The following is a 23,160-nucleotide window of genomic DNA, read 5'->3' as shown; positions in this document are numbered from 1 at the left end:
CCCATCTCACCGCCGAGGGGCCCCAGGCCTGCCAGGGGTTTCTTTCGTAGCTCGTAGCTCGGCAAAAGAGCAAAGTAGCCCTTCCTGAGGGTTTGTGGAGAAGGCCCAGGACTTAAAGCTCGCCGCTCCAACGTGCGACCAGCTCCACCCCTACTAGGGTAACAAAGCCGGGGCATCTCTCCTGCCTGGATCATTCACCACCCAAGTCCGTCGCGGCTCACCCAGCCTCCTGACCAGGAGCAAAGATGGAGCCCGGATCCTCCATGCAAGCACAGCCCCAAGGGCACTCCCATCAGGTGCTGGCACCTCTACCAGGTGTGGGCACAACAGGATCCCCCAAACAAACTATGAGTTGGGAGAAATCACCAGAGAGGCCAGCCAGCACCATGTGCCTGGAGACCCTGCCTGGTAAACTCCCACCCGGGACTCTGGTTAGGTGCTCCTTCCTCCAGGAAGCCCTCCTGAACCAACCCCTCTTCTCTTGGGCTCACACCTGGACCCCAAGAACCTAGAACAGAGCTGGCACCTAGCTGGAGCCCACAGACAGCTGCTGAATAAGAGGAAAGAGTCGACTGCTTCTCCCACCCCTCGGATCCTCCTCCTGGCCCACCAGAGAAACAAACGGACGCCGGCACTTCTCACGATGAACGAAAAGCCAAAACCCAGCCACTTTCCAGAGCACGCCTCCCCCTCACTTTTTATGGGGGACAGGAGGCAGGGGACAGCAGAGAAGACCACCTCTCCAGGCCTGGTTGGGAGCCAGGAGAACTTGTATGCTTTTACTATAGATAATCTGGTCTCCAGGGGACACGGGTTCAGGGGCCTGGCCTACCACTCACAGGGAAACTGCCCACCCACATGGAACGGAGGGCCAAATATCCCGGCTCAAAGCTGGCTGCCTGCATCCAGGGAGGGGGGCCAGCCCACATACAGAATGAGATCCTGCCTGAGACAGTATGGAAATCCACCAGGCTGCTGGCCACCAAGGTTAGAACCAGAAACATCTCCATCTTCCAGGTCAGTGCCTAGGGGAGGGGAGACGGCAAGGTGGCTCATACTGGGGACATCTCTCTCTTCCCACCAAAAAGAAAGATGATGCTGTCTGTCGCCTAACCTCCCACGGGCAGAGAGGGGGCTGTCTGCGGCCCGGGTGGCTCCCTTCCTCAATTCTAGGGGACCCTCAGCTGTAGCCTCCCACAGGGAGGTGCCCAGGATGCCCAGACCCTGCCCCAGGGGACAGCCAGAAGCCCATCAGCAAAGAGAGCCAGCCACTGGCCAGCGCTCCTCTTAACGGTCCGGGAAGGCTGTGGCTTTGGTTAGGAGACCAGATACAGAATCATGGAAAAAGACCTGACAAGGCCTGCAAAAGAGCTTAGCGTTCCAGCCCCTCCTTGGAAAACTGAGGAAGTGGGGCACAGAGGGGAAGGAACCCTGGAATTCCCCCCACTTAATCCGAATAAGCCCCAGGCCGCAAGAGCCCCCCACCTCCCCACGGCCCCCCCATTTGTACCCAGGGAACAACCATGGTACCCCCAGCCAGGCAGACAGGCCCTCAGAGACCAGAGGAGTGGAATGGCCAGGAGGTGGGGGGTGGGGTCACCTCTCTGCTTCCCCTTCCCCATCTCCCCTGGCTTTCCCAGGAGGCTATTCTGAGTATTTGAAGGCAAAGGCTCCCGGCCTTGGGCCCAGGGACACAGGAAGCTCTAAGCCTTGGGTGGGCAGGACACGCTTATGCATTTAAGGCCAGGGCCCTGGATTCTCTGGATTTTGCATCTCCACCCAGTGGAGGGAGAAGGCCAGAGTCCGTAGAGGTTCACCCTCCCGGGAAGGGCTATTAAAAACTCAGGAACATGGGAAACAGAGCAGACAAGGAAAAACACCAAACGCAAGAAAGAGGTAGGCTGGAGCTTCATTCCGGGCTCCCCACCTTCTCTGCAGCCCCAGCTCCTGAGAGAGCCCTGGGCTGGGTGTGGGGACTCCACGGACATCAGACATCGGCACTGTCCTCTTATGCCTCCGCCTGAATTTCTGGGCACTGGCAGCACTTTTAAAAATGACAACAAGCTTGGGAGCTTCCAGAATGTCTCCTGGTCCAGGCTGAATGGAGTCTCCAGGCTCTGTCCCGACCAAATTAAACACCCGAGCCCAGAACTACCCCAGGCGCCGGGGGTGTCTAGGGTGTCAGCTGGGTCTGTTTGGCTGGAGATTACAAATCCTCAGGCTTCTGGGACCATGTTCCAGAGAGTTCCGGACCGTTCGGTCTCATAACCAACTGAGAGAGCCTCCAAATTTGGGAAAAACCGAGAGGCCTTTGGGAAGAAAGCCACTGTGAGACCATTTTTCCTCACTGGCTTTGTCAAAAGAAAGCACAAGAGCTCGTTTTCTGGCTAGGTTTCGGGGATGAATCAAAAACATGAAATCTCCCGGGGCCTCAGCCCTCTGATGAATCTCCCACCGGAGCCCCTGGCTGCCCCTGCTCCTCACTCCTTCACCGCCCCCCCACCACATTCTACACACCCCACCAGGTCCTTAAGGATATTCAGCACGTAGCGCACTGTCCCGGCCACAAAACAGTGAGCAAAGAGGGGCTCCGAGCCCAGCGGAAAGCCCCAGGTCTGGCCAGGCAGGCAGGTGAGACTCCTTCCTGGGTTTGGGGCTCACGATAGATTCCCTAAGTCTGGCCCCCAGGTCCTTGCTGCCAAACCGGGGTACACTCCTATCTGTACCCCGAGGAGACTCTTCTGAGCAGCAAACTGGCCCAACCCCGGGGTTGCCTGGCCGGTAAACTGAGCGGGGCGGGGGGGGGGGGGGGCAGTGATAGTGCCAACTGGGCTGAACCATGGAGGGGGCCGGATCTCTGAACGGGACCTCCCCTGACCTCTGGGCACACAAGGAGAAAGAAGACGAGGGAGCCCTGCTCTGCTCGGCCAGCGCCAGGGTCTGTGGGCTACAGCACCGAGGGGCAGGCTGAGGCCATGGGCACTGGGCGGAGAGGTCCCTGGCTCCCGCGGGACAAGTGCACCATCTGCACATCTGTGCGGCTCTTGGTGCCACGGCCTCATGAGTGAGCCACCGTATCACTGCCCCCACTGGCAAGATGGCCACCTCTGTAAATGTGGCCTGAGCAAGTGCCCCCCACGCACCGGGCACTGGGCTGGCTGTGCCCACCACTGGCCCTGGGAGCTTGAGCTCTGGGTTTGTCTCTCCAGGCAGGGCAGCCCCTGGAGCCCCCACCCCATGTCCAGGCTCCCCAGGCCCTCGGTGGGCGGGGGTATAGAGCTCACGGGCTCCTGGGGCACAGGCAAGGCACCTGGCTTGCCCCTGCTCTCCCCCTTGGCCCCAGACGAGACTGTTCTCTTAGCTCAGAGCCCACACACAAGCAGGACTTGCCAAAGGGCTGCTGGCCGAGGAGGTTGCCCCACCTGCACGTCCCCTCCCTGACACGGCCTCCCTGCCTTGCTCCCCTTTCAGGAAGGTGGGCTGCCCGAGCCCACCACCTGTCTTCAGTCAGGTTGTCCAGCACCAGCCTGTGGCCCCCCATCTGAGATGCTCTGGGGTGGGGAATGGCAGAGGAGGTGGGGTGACCTCTCCAGGGAAGCAACCCGGCAGCCCACATGAGCCCAGCCTCCACTCTGATGGGGAGAAACCTATGGCACCTCCAGGGAGCTCTGCCAGGCCAGAGGGGGACTCCCTTGGCTTGGCCAGGAGCCTGAGCATCTGCTGCACTCAGAGGGAGCCCCGGGTGGGCACCGCAGAAGCTACAAATCTGCAGTGCTGACCACACTGTGAGCCTCACCCCCATGGGGACCAGACAGGCCCTTGCCTGTGGCCTTGGAACACTTTCCATCACCCAGATCGCCACATTTCAGCGTCCACCCCCACCCGCCCCTTGCAAATACCCACCCCGCCCACCCAGGTCCAAGAGCAGCAGCAGCACCCCCCAGGCTCCCAGGAGCGGGCTCTGTGCTCGGTGCTGCCGGCCACATCCACCTAAATCCCAGGACAACCCTCGTGGAGAGGAGAAACTGAGGCTCGGGCTCAGACACTTCCCGTGAGCCACCCAGCTTTCAATGGCAGTGAGCTCGCCCTCATGAGCAGTGCACCACGCGGGCTCCCGGTTGCCCCATCCGTCACCTCTCTGGAAGGTAACTCTGCCTCCCCCTGGATGCAAACTCTGCCCACCTGCCTCCTGCCTCGTTCCAAACCTTCCTGGAGATCCGTGTCCTCCAGAAAGCCTTTCTAGACAGATGCCCGGCAGCGTGAGATGTGCCCCCACCTCCCCAGCCCAGGTCTGATGCTCGGCCCGGCCTGGAAGCCCATGACAGAGGGGCTTCTGCTACCCCGTGCGTGCATGGCGGCTCTCCTCCCCACACCGAAACCGTGGGTGTGCCCGGTCCCGTGTTCTGGACACAGAGAGTACCAGGCCACCGTCCCCTTATCGCTGCAGAACAGGCACCAGCCAAATCGCCCAGGCCCGGCTCCTCCAGTCCAGCCGAGTGAACTCAACGCCACACGGCTCCCGCCTCCTGCCCCAAAGGTGCCAACAACAGGGAGCTGGTACTCATGAGGGGCCTTGTGTCTGGCTGAAAAGCAGGAGGCGTCACCCGAGAGGCCCACTGGCCTTAATCAGGGACAGGTCTCTACCCATCACCAAGCAACAGGCCTTGTCCTTCTGGGAGGAAAGGGGCACCTGCCTCCAGCAGGCGAGGGAGCCCCTGTCCCAGAGGTGTCTGGGCTCCCAGATGAGCGGGTTTGTCCGCCTGGTCCCTTCCCCGCCCCCCACCAGGAGACCGGCTCCCTGCCCTGGCCCCCCACCCCACCGGCCTGCTCTCCGGGGCCCAGAGCTCCAGGACCCCTCTAGGAGGGTCCTCCAAAGAGACAGCAGAGGGTCTAGAAGGGCAGGCACAATCTGTACACGACAAAGCACAGCTGCGGGACCGGAGTGCCGAGGTTCCGGGCCAGACTGCGTTTGCACAAACATCCAGGACTTTCAGGATTCTTTCCCCGCATGCGACTATGGTTCCAGCAGACAGCGCTGAGGAAGGCGGGCAGCAGCTGGCCCCTGCAAGGGCTTTGTTACACAAAGACCAGACTTGTAATAGCGTTCGCGAGAACAGATTTGGCCTGCTCTCACCCAAGAACATGCCGCCCAACAGCTCTGTGCCTCCACCGACCCAGGGTGAGATCAGGGAAGGAGTCATCCCTCCGGGCCCAACTTCCCGGGGGACGCGGGGGGGGGGGGGGGGTCAAAACTCTCTAAAAAAAAAAAAAATCACATGAGCAAAATACAAAACTCTCTTCTTGCTCCTACATGGGGGTTCTCCACAGAGCCCCAGGGTCATCCCGCAAGGGAAGGCCGAGGCCAGTGTGGGACGTTCACGCCCATGAAGACCACTGCCACCCTCTCAGTGCCCGGGGGAGAAGTGAACCCGACAGACATGCCCGTGAGAGAGGGCAGGCTGAGTCCCCATGCCTCCTCGACAATGTGACAGACCCAAAACGAGAAGGGTGCTCCCCGGGGCAGAGGACAGACGTGCCCGGGACGTGGGGCATCAGCAGATCCACACACCCCACACACATCCACCTGAGGCAGCTTCCTGTCGGCCCTGTAGGGGCATGCTGCTCCAGCCTGGACACCCACCCCAGCTGCCTTCCCCTCTGCCCTGCGGGGCATGCCACCCTGGCCCGGATACTCCCACTAGCTCCAAACCTCCCAAAGACACCCGACGAGGGCCCTCTGGCTCCCCTGCAGGATTCCAGTCTGCAAGCATTGCAAACCACCCCCAGCAATGCCGTGGCTCAGAACTTGCCAGGCTTTGCTGGTGGCCCCTGGGGCTTCTGTTTTTCAGCCATGAGCGCGTGCGTCGTGACAGGCCGTGTCCGCGGGCCCAAGAACTCTGGGGGCACAGCAGCGGCTGAGGGGCTGCCAGTCTTCCCCCCGACCCCTTTCGTCCTACCTTGCACAAACCCCGAGACACCACGTGGGCAGCCCCACGGACCCAGACCAGAACTCCTCCAGCTCTGCTCTCACCACTCCGGCTGCCTCCCCAGGACAGTCCCAACTCCGGGTGGGCACGCCTGGCCTGGCCCTCTGATCCGCTCCAACTGGCCCCTCCTTGTGCCCCATTCTCCAATGGACCAGCTCATTCCGGCCTCCCCCGCTTCTGCCTGCTGCCCAGGACCTGAGTGCTCTCCTCCTCCCTCCTGCAACTGAATTCCGACTTTCGCCCAAGGTCTGCCTCCTCCACTGCGACCTTTCCCTGCCTGGGCCCCGCTGCATTGTATCTGTCACTGCTCCTCTAGGTCGTGCGCTGTCCTCCTTCCCAGACTTTGCTGACGGCTCCTTCCCCACCTCCGACCGTTCCAGGCCCAGCCCCCAACACCCAAGTGCACTCCAAGCTCCTGGGCCACTTAGGGAGGCCATGCCGGTCCCTGAGCTCACACACCCTTCCTCCCAGAAGTCCAGAGGGCTCTAACGCCTGACCCCTCTGCCTTTAGAGCCCTTTCAGCTTGTCAGAGCACACAACAGGACGACCGATGCACACAGGGAACCAGAGGTTCCCTAAGAGTGAGAGATCTCCCCCGGGACCCACAGGGCTGCCCACTGTCGCACCAGGATGGTCTCAATGAGGCCATTGTCTCCAACCAAATGAGAGGGTCAAGAAGCCGCCTGGGAGCCAGGGCAGAGGCCGCCAACATCTCCACATGGGGCCTGTTGGGGTCAGGATGGAGTCACACCCGGGGACCCGGAGGCAGAGGTGCGAACTGGAACAGCTAGAGGACCGCCCCACCCCCAAGTCTCCCCCCGCCCCGCCTCGGGGCTACCATGGAATCCTGGCCTTCCCCGCACGCCCCGCTGCCCGCTGCCGGCCCAAGGCTTTCAGAACCGCAAGCCAACCTCACTCCCACAGGCCCCAGGGAGGGTGCACGCGCAGCGCGGGACCTGAAGGGGGCAGCCGTCTCCAGACGGGCTGGTTCTCACACTTGGACACTTAGGAAAGGCTCCCGAGGGCAACAGTGGGAGTCTCAAAGGAGAGCCATGCTCTGGGCCCGAAAAAGGCGAAACAGAACGAAGGAGAGGTAGGGAGGCCCAGTAGGAGCACATTATCCACGATGTCCAAACAGCAGGGCAAAAGCCATCACCGCCCTGCAGACCAGAACTCCCCTTGTTCAGTGCTCAGTGCCAGAATCACAAAAGTGCTCGGGCCACTGAGCCAAGAGCAGGCGCGTCCTCTGCATGGGTGTGCCAGCGACCAGACCCCAAACACTCTAGTCTCTTCACACCCTTGCCCAAGCCAGCCCAGGCCCAGCCCAGAATCACAGCTGCTGCCACTCGGCTTGGGATGCACCCAGAAGTGCCCCACAGGTACGGCTCACCCCAGGTAGACCATGCGTGCTGCAGAGCTCGGGACACACAGATCCCAGCCCTGGCGCTGCACACGCCCCCCCCGGGGGGGTTAGGCGACCGCCTGGCTGGGCCTGGCACCTGGAAGTCTAAAACTCCTTCCAGCATAGCCGCCCCAAGGCCGGGCCCACCAGAGGGCTCTGCCCAAGGCTGCCTGGGAGCCCCTCGGAGGGGCGGGGGCTCCAGGTCCCAGCAGAGGCAGGCCCGCCCCTCAGAGTTCCGGCCCTAGAAGTGCTGTCTGCAGACTATTGTGTGAGCTTCCCTCCCGACCGCTTTATTTACTCCCCAGGACGCCAGGACGCAGAGCCACAGGCAGTCACGAGGACGCACGAAGGCGCGCGCGCGCGCACATACACACACACACGGACACACACACACACACACGGACACGGACACAGGCTCAGGGCTGGGGGAAGCCCGGCGCACTCGGACGGAAGAGCCCCCCAAGTCTCTGCACACTCTGTACACCCCGAAGGGGGGAGGGGACCAAAATGCGCTCCCTACTGGCCCGCAGGCCCCTCCTCCCCCGCACCGCCCGACTCCAGGAGGCGGAAGGGGGTGCCCCGGGCCTGGATGGGGGCCCAACGGGCGCCCCCCTCTAGACCCCGCCGGCCCGAGCCGGGTCCGCTCGGCGTCCTCCCCCGCCGGAATTCGGCTCGGTCCGGCCCCGAAACGCGTGGGGGAGGGCAGCCGCCCTCTGGGCAGGACGCAGAGGCGGATGACCGGTTCCCCGCCCCGCCGCAGGGCCGCGGGGGCCCGAGGGCCCGACGGGGAGCGCCGCGGGGAGGGGACTGAGCGACGGCCGCGAGGGAGCCGCGCGCCCCGGCCAGTTCCGCGGGCGCCCCGCGAGCCCTCGAGGGGACTGTCGCCGCTCGGCAAATACAATAAAAGGAAGGAAGCCGGGAGGCAGCGCGGGGGCCGCCAAGGCGCGCGGGCCCCCGAACCGGGTCCTCCACGTAGGCGACGGGGGCGCGGGGCAGGGGGCGCGCGGCCGGAGGGCGCCCCTTCGGGGGTTCCCGCCCGCCCCTCCGCGCGTCCGCGGCGCGCCCGGCACCCACCTTCGAAGTCCGAAATGATCCCGTCCAGCTGCGCGTTGACCGCGGGGTCGGACATGGTGGCTGGCGGGCGGCGCGGCGCGCGGAGGGCGGCGGCAAGGAAGCGCCCCGGCGGCCCGGGCCCTGCGCCCGCACTCCCGCCGAGCAGAGCTGGCCGCCCGAGCCCCTCGGCCCCTGGGCTCGGCTGAATGAATGGGGGAGGCGGGCGGGCGCCGGGCCTCGGCTCCCCGCGCCCCCGCCCCGCCCCGCCCCCGCCGCCCGGGCGGATCAGGTTCCCGCACCCGGCCCGGCCTCCCCGGCTCGCACTGGCTGCTCCGCCCGCCCGTCAAGGCCGGGGCCTGGCGGGGGGGCGGGGGGGTGCTGGGGCCCGAGCGGACGCCGCGGGGACAGGCCGAGTCCTGGGCGCCCGACGCGGCGCCCCGCTCCTCCCCGCCTGGCCCGCGCCCCGGGGACGGCGACCGACGCGGCTCGGCCCCTCCCCCCCCGGACGCCCCGCCGCGGCCAGATGTGGGCGGATGTGGGGGCCGGGAGGCGGCGCGGGGGCGGTGCCGAGGGGGGAAGAGATTCCTCCCCTTCCCTGGGGCGCAGGGTTCCTCCTGAGGGAGGTTTTATTTACGCAGCCAAACAAAGTTCACCGCCGCCGCCGCCGCCGCCTTCCCGCGCTCAGCGGCTGCAAGGGTTAAGCGCCCGAGCTGCCGGGCCGGGGCACCCCCGCCTGTGGGCCCGGAGCCGCGGAGCGAGGGGCGAGCGCAGGAATCACATGGCCCCCGGGGAGGGGGGCGACCCTCCAGCGATTCCCGATCCCTACCCGTCCACCCCCGGGGTCACTTGCTGCACCCTCCGAGCCAGGTGACAGAAAAGGTGCCAGCTTGGGGGGGGGGGGAGCAAGGAAGGAGCGCCCCTGCCAGAACAGCCAGGGAAAGGTGCCACCTCCAGCTTCCACAATAAGGGGGGCAGCTTGGTGGCAGAGCATACACCATGGTCTTTCCCCCTGGTAAGGCGACGATATTCCCTAGGATCTGAAGGAAGGAGTTCCGTAACGGGAGAAAGGGGGCTCCCCATCTCCGCTGTACCTCAGGCCTGGTCTTGCCCTCCAAGACAGCCGTTTCTACACGTGCCCATCCAAACACTGATTAAATTCTGTCCCCGACAAGGACGGCAGGCAGGTCCCTCCAGGCTGGAGACAACAGGACGGGCTGGAACTTGCAAAGCTAAAGGATGGAGCCCCCAGGAAGGGCCCCCCAGGGCTGGTCCCCACAGCGGAGGGGGCCTCCCTTCCGCTCCCCCTGCTAGTTAGTTGGGCGCTGGGCTCCAACCTACTCTCCCCCTCATTATCTTAGACCCAGAACCTCTGCCCGAAGTCAGGCCCCGTGAGAGTCCATGGCGGGGAACACACCCTCCCCGCTGGTGCCTGTCCTCTGTGTGAGGCCTGGGAGTGCCTGAGAGCTGGTCCTGGGTCTCAGGTTGATCACTGCCACTCCCCTCCCAGCCCCCCACACCCCTAGTCTGGAAAGATCCCAAATGGGCAGGGGATGAGGAGGCCCGACTGCCATCCCAGGTACTCCCCACCTCTTTCAGAGAACACACTGGGTTGGCTGGCTTTATCAAGTAGATGAAATCGAGTCCTTTCTTTTTAAGAAAACCAGTCACTCCCTCCCTCATGCTTTGGATATTTTGAACTATTTTCAACTAAGGGAGTTTGTGGACATGGAACTGCAAAACCACAGACATTTCAGATGCGCACACACCCTCCTCTGCCTGGGAGCCCGGGTTTCAAGAAGGGAGTCACGGCTGCCATGGAGGGCACCCTGATGGCCTTCCCAGTGGCCCCGGCATGTCACGTTGGAAAGCCAGTACCTAGGCCTGCCTGATGGCCCAGCCCTCTAGGCCACCTGTCCACCCAGTATTGGGAAGTTTGGTGGTCCACTGCCCCTGCGAAGCAACCTAACTACCCAGGCCCCTGAGAAGATGCTGGTCCACAGCATTATTCGCCAGTGTTTTTATAAAAAGCACCTGGTGAGTGTAGACACACCCATGCGATTGTTCTCCCAGAGAGCGGGCATGGAGTTCCACCAGATTAGCATAGGGTCAACTTATTGTGCATTCTTCATGTCCATTCACAGTGGAGCTGAACAGACGTGGGCGTATCTCCTCGGGGAGCCCAGCCAGGGTGCACGCCTCGCCAAAATGCTCCCCTGTGGGAACCTAAAGGACAATGGCAGGAGGGAACCAACCTCCACAGCCAGAAAGTGCCCCATGTTGGCATGACTGCACTCTAGAGGCCATCCGGTCCATACCCCCGCCTTCCGTTTAACCACCGGGGCCACGGCTGCCAGGCCTTGACACCTCCAGGTAAGGAGATTCCCCGTGCTCCCTCCGGAAACCCTGCCCAGCGCTTGGCCACACTCCCAGCCAGGAAGTTCGCCCCTGTATCTAACCAACTGCTCTAATTGTACATCATTTATTTCCTCTTTTTTTTCTGTCTTCAGAGGAGATGGGAAACAGCTGGGCACCACCCTTCACATAATAATCACCTTCTCCAAACTCGAAGACAATCCGGCCGCTCCTCGGCCTTCTCTTTCCCTGCTGAAATCGTGCACCCAGCCCTGTCTCAGCCCGGCCTTTGATCACCTCTGATGGCTTCGTCCGGTCCGCAGAGTAGGCCTGATCCTGAGGGGCAGGTGAGGGGTCCCTAGGCCCCTTCTCAGGGCAGAACAGTCAGGGCGGGGCAGGGGGGTTAGGACGGGCATTCCTGGCAGGGGCGCTGGGCAGGTAAAGTGAGTAGCAGCAAAGAGAGGAAAGTGAGCTTAAATTTGGCAAGAAAAAGAGAACCACAAGGCGTCCACATTCTGCAGTGGTACCCTCTTCCAAGGCCATGGGGAAGGCAAGACTGTAGGTCTGGCCCAAGGGGAAAGTGTGATTAGAGGGGACACTGGAGGGGCGACCCGCCTCCCAGGTTCCCCCATGAGACCTGTGATGGGTGCTCCAAAAACACATCCACCCGAACCTCAGAATGGGACCCAATTCGGTATAAGGATCTCTGCAGATGTAATTAAGGTGAGGATCTGTAGATCAGATAACTCTGGATTAGGGTGGCCCCTAAATCCAATGACAAGTGTCCCTGTAAGAGGCCAAAAAGGAGACACAGAGAAGCCATGTGAAGTTAGAGGCAGAGATTGGAGGGATGTGGCCACAAGCCAGAGACACTTGGGACCCCAGAGGCTGGAAGAGAAGAGGAAGGATTCTTCCCTTGAGCCTTCTTCAGAGGGAGCGAGGCCCTGCTGACACCTTGATTTCAGGCTTCTGGCCTCTAGAACCGTGAGAGAAGACATTTCTGCTGCGTTAAGCCCCTCGAGTGTGGTCCTTTGTTAATGGTGACCCCCAGACGCTCTACAGACCTCGACCCCACCAGCACCTCCCGAAGATGTGTATGAGCTGCACAACCTGCTGCAGGTAAGGAACGCTGCCCAGCAGGTGGCCCTCCTGAGGGGACCTGGGGGGCTGGGGAAACCCTGACAGCAAGCAGCAAGTTTTAATAACACCTGAGGGCCAGGGATGGGCAAGAAAGGTCTAATATGAAGTCCAGTTCTAAACCTCTCTGGGAATGGGAAGGAGCAGGCCTGGAGAGAAACCCCACGGGTCAGGCCCTGGTGGGATGAGCCTTGGGAAAGAGAGGGAGGGAGGAAGTCAATGGGCGGAAACAGCCATTTGGCTCAACCTCGGTATCCATGACCCGGGGCTCCATGTGGGGATTGGGGAGCAGAGAGAGGACAGTGGCTCTTTGCCCGGCTGCCCTAGGCCTTTGGACAGGACACTCTGTTAAGTGGACCATCTGTTTCCTCAAAGACCAGGACAGGCACCCATGGTCTCGGCCCTGCCCAGGCCTGGCGCACAGTAGGGCCTCCCTGAGCTCCAGAGCCTTGGATCCATCAGCTGCCCGACCTTCCACAGCCCCCAAGCTCCCTCAGTCCGCCATCTTTGTAAATGGTCCCTCCATCCACAAGTGGCTCAGGCCAAGTATCTTGGCATCACCCTTGGGTCCCCTGTTTCCCTCACCCCCACATCCAGGCCATCAGTGAGTTTCCATCTCCAAAATATCTACGGGTCGGGCTGCTTCTGACCTCAAGTGCTCCCAACTCAGGTCCAAGGCCCGCCCCCCCCCCCCCCCCAGTGGTACACGCTGCCTAATGTTTAACAACCAGCACTTTGGGGGTTAAAAAAAAAAACACCTGATTATTCGGTAGCATTTGCCCATTTCTGTGGTGTAAATACCCTCACCCTGGCCAACTTTGAGCTACCAGTGTGACACCACGGAAGGCCCAGCAGGGAAGCTCTGGGAAGGAACCGTCACCTTGTAGCATTTCTATCGTACAGATAGGACAAGCGATGCTGAGCTCCAAAACACAGAGAATATACTAAAATGTACTGAAAGACTTGAGAAGTGTGAGTTCTGTGTATTTATCACCTTTGTTTGTAATGTCATTACTTGTAATTTGTATTGTATAAATCTAACAGATAACTTTGTTTTATAGTATGATTTGTTTCTAATAGGGCAATGCATTTTTTATTGTGCTAAAAACATACATAACATAAAATTTATCACCTTAACCACTTCTACGTGTACAGCAAAATGGCATCAAGCGCACTCACGCTGTTGGGCACCCATCAGCCCCGACCATTCCCAGGACTGTTGTCATGCTCCCAAACTGAAACTCCTATTGCCATCAAACAGGAGTCCCTGTGTCCGCCCCTCTGCTCCCACGGCCCACGGCAGTCACCACTCTACTTTCTGTCTCTGTGGATTTGGCTGCTCTAGGGAACCTCACACAAGTGAAATCATAGTGTTTGTCCTTTTGTGCCTGGCTTAGTTCACTGCGCATAATGGCCGCAAGGTTCATCCATGTGGTCACGAGTGTCAGGATTTCCTTCCTTTTTAAGGCTGATGTTCTATTGTACGTACACACCACATTTTGTTTATTCCTTCATCCGTCGATGGACACTTGGGTTGCTTCCATATTTTGGCTGTTGCGAATGAGGCTGCTAGGAACCTGGGTGTGCGCATGTCTCCTTGAGTCCCGTGTTCATGCTTTTGGGCATTTACCCAGAAGTGAACCTGCTGGATCATATGGTAATTCTGTGGTATTTAATTTTAAGCAATAATTTATACATAATTTATTTTGTATTTTATATACATTCCACAAAATATTAATTATGTTTTTTACATACTGCTGTGATTAAATTTCTAATAATGGTTGTGTTTAACAACTGCTCACAAAATACCTCCAAATTGAACTGGCCGCTCCACGCCACCCTCTCCCTCCTGCATTCCTGCAAAGCCTCCTCACTGAGGTGCCTGCTTCTTACTTCTCGCTCCCCTCCATTCAGATCTCAGTGAAGCTTAAAGATCAGATTATGTCACCTCCAATGGCCCCGTTCACACTTAGAATCGAGTGCAAACTCCTTACCTTGGCTGCCACGGTCCCACATGCCCAGGCCCCTGCCCACCTGGTCTACTCACTGGCCCACTTCACACTGCCTTCTGCCTCAGGACATTTGCCTCAGCTGTTCCCTCTGCCTGGGCAGCGTCCCTAAGGTGTCCCCCCGGCTGGCTTCCTGTCTGTCATTTCTGTCTTAAATATCAGAGCGACCATCCCAGGGGCCCCCAGGAGACCCCTTGAGACAGTTGCTTCCTCGCCTCTAGGCACACAAGGAGGACTCCCCAAGCACCTGCCAGATCCCTGTTGCAATGGCAAAGTTCACTTTCCTTCACAGGATGGCTGGGTCATGGTGACTCCTGACGGGGAATCAGCCCATGGGGGCGGGGGGGGGGGGGCACATTCAGAACTCACACGGACTCCCTGCATGCCCACCAGCCACCACACAGACCTGCCCCAGCCCCAGCCCCAGCATTCAGGATGACAGGCAGGGCGCCATCTGCACCCGGACCAAAGTGCCAGGACCCCGTCTCCCTTTATATGGCCCTGTGACACCGTTGGAGCCCTACCACCGAGTCTCCCGGGCTGCCGGATTGTGAATCTTCCCGTGAAGCCTGTCTGTGGGTGCAGCTGACATTTAATCAGTGTGTAGGCCACAGAACACCCTTACACCATCTGCCTGGCTGCTTAAATGCAACCATAAGGTTTCACTTCAAAGGGGAATGCCGTTTTCTTAGCACATGATTAATCTGTTCTCCAGACTCCCCAGCTATCGCCCCAGCCTGCTTTGTTCAGAAAATTTACAGCAAACTCTGACCACAGCAGCCCGGGCCTTATCTCTGAGGCAGGGAGCTTTTTAAACAAAGTATTACTCTTCTAAACTCATGCTTTCGAGTCACAGAAGGAAGCTGCTGGCCAGCAGGACCCAGGCAAGCTCCCTGCTCCCTGGCTGCAGGCCTCCCGCCCCTGCCCCGCCCCGGCCCCCCCCAGCCCCGCTGACAGATGCTCAGGACCCCGGCAGCTTGCAGCTCCCGTGGCCTGGCTCTGAGGGGGCCTGCAGCCCTGCCTGGCCCTCCCATTTTCCATTTCACTTGTAAATTTTCCTGCAGGGCCATGAAAGCCAGCGGGACCACCTGAGCCAAGGCAGGGCAGGGGCGGTGGCTGCTAACACGGAGGCGGGTGGGGGGGGTGGCGTGCAGAAGATTCCTCGGAAGCTGTGACCCTCCAAGGTGATTCCTCACCAGCTCAACTCGGGGGCTCCGGCATGTCCAATGGGCTCTTGGCTAGCGGGTTCAGATGCCTGGGTCCCCACCATGGGCTTGGCGAGTAACCACCCAGCTGGGAAGGGGGAGGAGGAACGCAACGGCTCATACGCTGTATCCCTGACGCGTTCCCTCTTCGCACAGTCCGTTCTGACCCCAGCCCCCAGAACAGGGCTTTGGAAGGGACTTGAGTCCCCAGCCCGCTGACCGCCAGCAGAGGCTAGAGGTACAGAGATGAGCTGGGGGCACACAGCATCCCCTGCACCCCAGCTGATGGGGAGAAAACAAACAAACAAGCACTCTTGCCCTCCCAGGAGCTCCAGAGTCCCACAGGGGCCTCGAAGGAGGGGCCGGCCTGGTACCCACCCAGCCTCAAAGCAGCAAGTGGTTGTGCCTCACCCCTGGGGCTGCCAGGACACCTGGCCAGGCCACCTACCCGAGAGGACAGGCTGTCCCCTGGGTGTCCTGACCGCCTCACTGCCTTTCCCGAGCAGGCACCCTGCTCCGAGGGCTCAGAGGCTGCAGGCAGCTCACTACTGCTGCAGTCTGGGGACAAGAGCTGAGTCACCAGCCTTCCCCCAGCTCCACGTCAGCAGGAACAACAGCATCTGAGCAGGATCCGAGCAGAGAAGAAAGGGCAACAGGCCCTCTGTGGCTGAACTTATTTTTAAAGTCGCCGCAGTGACCGAGGTGACGTTGTCCCAGGGAGCTGCCTGTCCGCCTGCCCCCTTGGACTCGGGCCACATGCCCTAACAGTGCTCCTGCCCACTGCACAGGAGACAGCCAGCAAGCAGGTGGGAGGCAAGCGGGCTGAGGCTCAGAGTGGCAGCCGTCAACACAGGAAGGGCAGGAAAGGGGGAACCCCCTTTCCTCTTCACCCTCTCACAAGGGTCTTCGGGGCTTATGGGGCATGTACAGCCCTTGCTGGGATCCCCCTTCAATGCCCACCCCTTAAATGCCCATCCACCCTACCCTTGAACACCTCCAGTGACAGGGAGCTCAGTGCCTATTAATGCTGCTTACTTGGTCTTTGTCCAGTTTGGGCTGTTTAAAAAAGACAGAGCTAGAAAGAGACAGAGTGGGGGCGGGAGGCAGTGAGGGAGAGAATTAAAGTTTGCCTGACTATTGTTTTTGCCCATGGAAGAAGGTATCAACTCTACTCTTTTCAAGAATAGAAAAGTGAGGGGCACCTGGGTGGCTGAGTCAGTTAAGTGTCTGCCTTTCGGTCAGGTCATGATCCCAGGGTCCTGGGATCGAGTCCCTGCATCGGGCTCCCTGCTCCGCGGGAAGCCTGCTTCTTCCTCTCCCACTCCCCCTGCTTGTGCTTTCTCTCTCTCTCTCATAAATAAATAAAAATCTTAAAAAAAAAAAAAAAACTTGGGGCGCCTGGGTGGCTCAGTCATTAAGCGTCTGCCTTCGGCTCAGGTCATGATCCCGGGGTCCTGGGATCGAGCCCGGCATCGGGCTCCCTGCTCAGCAGAAGCCTGCTTCTCCCTCCCCCACTCCCCCTATTTGTGTTCCCTCTCTCGCTGTGTCTCTCTCTGTCAAATAAATAAAATCTTTAAAAAAAAAAAAAGAACTTAAATAGAAAAGTGAAAAAAACAAACAGAAAACCCCAGAAAAGTGGAAAGAAGATGCAGAGGTATGTGTTGCCAGCAGCCTTTCTAGGGGCCTGGAGCCTGGGGCATGTGGCCCTCCATTTTGAGGAAGGGGCTGAGATGCGGGCCCCCAGGGAAGGTTGGAGGAGGGGCCCCTACGGGGACATCAGCTCCCAGGTGTCCCTGGCAACAGTGGGAACCTGACTATAGAAGCTAGCCCGGGAAAGCTCAGGGCCTGCTCTGGGGCCTGGAAGAGAACTGGTTCCCCATCAGCTGGTCGCTGTGGGGAAATGTCCCCAGAAACCAGCCAGTGAGCCAGGGGCTCCTAGAAACAGGAGCCAGGGGAGGAGCAAGTATCTCGAAACCCCTGGGCTACGGGCCCCTCCTCAGCCTTCGACCCCAGGACCCCGGGTACTCGGGAACTCTGCGCAGGGGCACACCCGGGGTCAGGTGGGGGCAGGGGAGAAGAATGGGTGCCCGGGCCACTGTCCGTACCAGGCTTCTAGGGGCTCAGCGGGAAGCCGCACGTATTTTGGGACAGTCTTGAGCCGGCAGGTCCCCAGCCCCCAGCCTCTCCCTCTCCTCCTCCTCCTGACTTCCACTGAGCATCTTGGGCCATGCGTCACCTTCTCAATACCTCCACAGAAGGATGGAGAAGAAAGAAGAGGAGCCAGCCAGCTCACTCAGGAGACGCTTGAGAGCACAACATCTGGGGACAAAGGGCCCGGCGTCGGTATCCAAAATGGGGGGGGGGGGCTCCCTGTGGGCTGGATTCTTCTGCCCGATCCCGCCCACCAGGAATTGAGAGGAGGTTGTGTACCCCCAGATGCATCCCTTGGCCCGGTGTGACCCCCAGGGGAGGGTGGCCACTGTGCCCCGCTGTACCTGGGATGCTGCCTCTGGGTCTTGGCCCGGAGCCTCGGGAACAGAATGCTCTGTGTGGGAGGGAGCCTGGCTGGGCCCCCTCCCAACAATCTGGTACTGCTTTCCTGGATAATGAAATCTCCCCACTGCCAGTGCTGCTGGGGCCAGCCGGCAGCCAAATCAACCTCAATGAACCATTTGTCCCTCGTGTGAAGTGACCTCAGGGACGGGGACGTAATGGGTTTGCTATTAACACACCCCGCCTGGTGCTCTGCTCCCCGCCCCCCCCCCCCCCCCCCCCCCAGCATGAGTCACTCACCGAGATGACAAGGCTGGGCTGAGGGCCCTGACCAGGGGGATACCAGCCCTGGCCAGGCTGTGAGGAGATAGACCAGTCCCAAGGACAAAGGCTGCCCAGTGGAGAGGCCGGGGGGCGGGGGGCACCCCCAGAGGCTTCCCCTGGACTGTCTATATCCGGGGGCCCTGAAGCCAACCGAAGGCCCCTGTGTGTCTCTTTGGTTCCTTGGGCATCTGGGCAGCCGTGCCCCTGCCCACGTGGGGACAGACAGTCTTCCGGGAGACTCCTGCAGATGGGGAGCTGAGGGGGTGAACCAACGTGGAAACTGGCCAGAGGGAAGAGGGACAAGACAGCCCAAGGCCTCTGAGGGCCAGCAGTCCCCGCAGCACCTCTGGGATGGCCCCAAGTCAGAGACAGGTTTGGGGTGTCACTGTCTTTCATTACTACCAAACACTCGGGCTCCCTCACACGCGTGGCCGCAGGCTCTGGGGAAGGAAGCTGATCTCCCTGCCCAGGGTGTCTGCTCCTCCCAGCCTAACTCAGAGCTGCTGGTGGGACACTCTTTCTAGAATGCACATCTGACCTTCACCTGCTGAAGACGGTGAGAGCCTAGCAGGGCCCCCCAAGGCCGTGCCAGGGCCTCCGTCCCCATGCCCCCTGCTCCTGCCCAGCTGCTCCTAGTTCCCGGACAAGCCAGTGTCACACCTCTGTGCCTGTCCTCTTCTGTCCCCTCTGTGTGGTAGCCCCCCTGCCACCCTCCTTGGCCAGCTCATCCTTTTTTTTTTTTTTAATCTTTTTAAGTAGGCTCCATGCCCAGGATGGAGCCTAATGCGGGGCTTGAACTCACGACCCTGAGATCATGCCGTGAGCAGAGATCAAGAGTCAAACGCTTAACTGACTAAGCCACCCAGGCATCCCATGGCCTTCAGGTACTCGGCTCAGAGGCCACTTCTCAGAAGCCTCCCAGGAACCCCCGGGTGGAGGGACTCTCTTCCGGACCCTTCTGCGAGCTTTCCCAGTGATCAGGGCAGCCTCTGCCCTGGACCATTCGCTGGAGGAAGCCAGGAATCAGCCTGCGGGGGTGACACGCCTCTCCTGCCACCGGGAAGAACACAGCCCGGGGAGGAAGGAGGCAATGCGCATGCCCTTGTCCCTCCCCAGCCATCCTGCCAGCCAGATGGGCTACCTCGTCCTAACAGCTGCTCTCCAGCAGAGAGAAATTTCCCACCTCGGGGACAGGGTGGAGATATGCCAGAGGGGGCCACGTCTACACTGGTCTCAGAGACCACAGAGTCTGGATCTCTGCGGTTTTTTCCATCCACAGGGCCGCAGACCTGGCCCTGGGCCTGCCGCTCCTGGCCAAGTGAGCACACATCTGGAGCTGCACGGCCCCCAGGGCGGGGCAGGCGGGGCAGGCGGGGTCCGGGGGTTAGCTGAAGCCACAGCACCAGTGGAGAACAGACCCGCACGTGAATCCAAGTGGAGCCTTTGGTACCAGGGGCATCATTTTCAAGGAGGTAAGCGCGGACATTCCAGACCAGTGAATCACCAGATGTCAGCACATCTCAATAGGGCCGTGGCCCACCCCATGGCTGGAGAGAAGGAAACAGACGGAGCCTACGTGGCGCATGTGGTCTTCTGGGCCGGCAGGGTGTGCAAGGCCCAGAACTGAGAGGTTCCCCCTCGATGATGAATGATCTAGATCATCTATCTAGGAAGAGGCCAGCATTGTCCAGTCGGGGACCTCAGATCTCCGAACACGGGTCCCCTTTCTGCAGAACCATGTGGCTTCCCTGGTGCCCACCCCATCCAGCCAAGCCTCAGGTGCCCGGGACACAACAGCACCACACAACCGCAGTCAATCCCACGGGCCTCCCGAATCTCCCCACTCCCCGCCATGACCTTAGTTCTGAGCGGGAGGAGCTGACACTCAGAACGGTGACCCCGAGGCAAAGCAAGGTCTTCAAAAGGAGGGAAGCGCTGTGCAGTGGGACCCCCATTAAAACGAAGAACAGCGCTCAGACCTTTCAGGAAGACTTTGGTTAAGAAAGGAAGAAAGACAGGGCTGATGCAGCGGCGTGCTGGTGAATGTTTTAACGGCCCGCCCGGTGGCGGGGAAATGCCTGATTTATCACATTTGCCAACGGCCGTGATGGAAATGGTCCAACCATGGCCAAGTTCAAGCCACCAAGAGGACGTGACTGGACACAGAGTGGGAACGAGGTGCGCCCACTGCTAGCTGACGCGGTCAGACAGCCGCAGCTGATTCGTTTTGGGGGGCGCGGGTGAGACGCCCATGGTGCCCCGTTGCCTTACAAAACAGCAGGGCTTGATGGGGTTCAACTGGCAGGCCTAGCCAGTTGCCTGCCCACCGGGGGGGATGCGGGGCAGGTTTCCGGGGCTGCTCGGTGCTCAGGGAGAAAGACAGCTATGCTGATCGACCGACAATATCTGCCCCAGCCTCAGGACAGGTGGCTGGCGGCACGCATGCCAAGACAATTGCCATTCCTGACCTGAAGATATTTGTCTTGCCCCTCAAGCTCAGGGCAAATGTCACCTCCTTGATGAACTGTTTCCCAGTCTCCCCTTTCCCGGGAGCGATCCCTGCCACAGGGCTGGCCACCACTTTGTACTTACCGAGTGTGGCACAGACCCTACGTGCCCTCCATCATACCTACTCTCCCTTTCTTGCACAGTGACAAAAGTTTCAGCTGGACCTGTCGATGCCCATCTAAAGAATACATTTCCCAGGTGCCCTTGCTGCTAGGAGAGGCCATGTGACTAGGTTCTGGCCAGCAAGAGGGGAGCTGAAGTGTTTAACTTTCAGGGCACTCCTGCCCCTTTCCCTCCCCCAGCGGGAGCATAGACGTAATGGCAGGAGCCACAGCAACCATCTCATTTCACGAGATGGATGCTGCAGTTGAGGATGGCAGAACAGCAAAGCAGCAGCACACCGTGTCCCTGCTGTGCTGGGCCACCACGATTGCTTACCCTTGGACGGGGAGGTGGAAGAGAAGTGAATTTCTCTCTTGTGTAAGCCTCTGTGTTTCAGTCTTTGTTACACAGCCAGACAGCTCCCTGACCAACAGGGTGTGTGCCCATCATCCCGCCAGTCTGGGAACTCCCTGAAGGCAAGGCAGAGATCTAAGCTTTATGCACTCAGCCCCTGGTAGAGTCTGATACAATCACAGCAAAATGAACAGTCTAGTTCACCCAAGATTTGTTTCGTTGGCTCGTTTGTGTATTTGAAATTGGAAAATAAAGTTCTGAGCTTAACAGAGGACAAACATTAACATAAGGCAGAGGGGACACCAAATAAATACACGCCCAGAGTAGGAGGCTGGGACTGCTCTAGAAAGTTCTGTGTTGACAGAGATCTTGAGAGGTCACCAACACGAAGAGCTGTGTGCTAGCTAGAACAGAACTGGCCACTTCAGGGACAAAGCATGATCTTAGAACATCAGTAGGAGCTGAGGCCTGGGCTCCGGGTCGGACCGCTGGGCGCAGACCCAGGGTGGCCATTCACCAGGCAGCAGGATCCCCAGCGAGTTCCTTCACCTTTCTGAGCTGTCACGGATTCCCCCGTCTGTAGGAACGACAATCCCTAGATTGAAGGGATTAGTGACAGTAAGTGTCTGGCATAAAATAGGAACTTAGTTATTGGTAGCTCTCATTACCTATAACATACAGGTGAACCCCGTTTATAGCTGGACCTAGAAAAGCAAAATGGTTTGCCAAGGGCCACACAGCTGTTAATAGCAGAGTCGGGACTGGAACCCAGGCTGCATCCAACTCCGTCTGCAGTGCTCCTGCTGGGGAAGGAGCAGCCTTGTATACAGAGTGGGCAATTGGTGAGAAATTTTGAAAGTGAGGCTGGAGTATGTGGCAATGATTCTGTAGGTAATCAGGATGTCTGTGACTTACTTTGCAATGCACCAGAAGTGACAATAAGGTGGATGGAAGGATGGATAAGCGGACAGAGAGGTGATAAAGCAAGCATAATTCGGCGTCAGTTGTGGAATCGCAGTGATGAGCATGTGGGTGTGCACCGTAAAATGCTCCCAACTCCGCTGCATGTCTGACCATTTTCACAGTCCATGGAGGGAGGAGAGAGGTATAGGGAACCACACCCACTGTTGGAGCAGGGGCAGACCCCCAAACAGAGCCCGTGTTGGAACACAGCCCTGTAAGCGTGGATGCACCTTCTCTCTTCTTCTGAAGACGGTCAGAGGGATACTTATTGACCATGTGCCTTAGGGGTTCAAAGGCCCTTGCTTCTCAGTCCTATCCTCTTCCCACTGGCACCTGGAAGGTTCTCCAGTGGCGGGGGGGGATGCTTGGCATGTGACAGATGCCAAGCGAACGTCAGCCCCTGCCCGCACGCCTTATCTGCCTGCCCAGAGAGTTCCCCCAGCAGCCTGGTCCAGCCACCCAGTGGACACTCCTGGACTTCTGGCCAACAACTTCTCCAGCTATGCTCCGGTCACCCGGCCAACATCCTAAGTCATAAATAAAGCACTAGCGAATGTCTCAATTGCTTCCCCTCCCATGGCGCCTACCCTTCTCCCCCCAGGGTTCTGTCCTGACGGCCGACCCTTGGTCCAAGAGCCCCTTTCCGGGGTTGTGTCTCCTGAGGCTGCCTCCAGCCCCCAGCAGGCCAAGTGTGGACAGAGAAGCAGGCTGAAGACTGCATACAGTCCTGCTCAGTGCCTGGCCGGTGGGAGCCCCCCCAGGTGGGGCAGCCCCTCTCTGTCCTCCAGGCCCCACTTAGAGAACCAGAGAGGACAGGAATGGAGGAGGGCGCTGGCGGCACCGAACTGTAGTGCTAGTGGTAGTGTATGCGGGAGGGGGGTGGAGGGAGGAGGGGAGGGGGGAGGGGGAGGGGGAGGGGAAACAGACGGAGGAGGAGTAACAACAGGCGAAAAACAGGAGGAGGAACAGCGTTTCCCGAGGGCGGGCCGGGTCCCTGCAGCCCAACGCATTTATTACATTTATGATTACTCTGACATTATTACCTGCGCTATCACCTCCTTTAATCCTGGAGAAGCCGCTGAGAGGTAGCCTCTCCAACCCCCCAATTTCTCCATGGGCGGCAGAGGGGCGAGGAAGGCAGGAGCCTGCCCAGGCCCCAGGGATCAGTGGAGCCGCTGGGACGTGAACTCAGCCTGTCCAACCCCCACGTCCATCCGTATGGCCCTAAACAGAATCAAGGGCAGCAGGGGCTGTGGCTTTGAGTCCTTGCA

The 23,160-nt window shown here is 59.8% G+C and overlaps 1 protein-coding gene across 4 annotated transcripts in view; it reads right to left on the bottom strand.

Annotated features, from left to right (window-relative positions):
- SEPTIN9 (septin 9) overlaps window positions 1–23,160 on the bottom strand; it is a 151,976-nt gene that overhangs the window by 86,540 nt on the left and 42,276 nt on the right. Inside the window, exon 1 of one of the 4 annotated variants that reach the window (XM_035724515.1) lies at window positions 8,464–8,878. The exons of the other annotated variants lie outside the window; for them this stretch is intronic. Within the exon in view, the coding sequence (XP_035580408.1) occupies window positions 8,464–8,518 (55 nt within the window). The 5' untranslated portion in view covers window positions 8,519–8,878. Of the gene's footprint in view, window positions 1–8,463; window positions 8,879–23,160 lie in introns of those variants that run through there. 4 annotated transcript variants of the gene reach the window in all.

The sequence above is a fragment of the Zalophus californianus genome, chromosome 16 (genome assembly GCF_009762305.2).
Source record: "Zalophus californianus isolate mZalCal1 chromosome 16, mZalCal1.pri.v2, whole genome shotgun sequence".
In the NCBI taxonomy this organism is placed as follows: Eukaryota; Metazoa; Chordata; class Mammalia; order Carnivora; family Otariidae; genus Zalophus; species Zalophus californianus.
The sequence above is the reverse complement of the archived record's forward strand: the minus strand, read 5'-3'. Positions and strand labels throughout refer to the sequence as shown.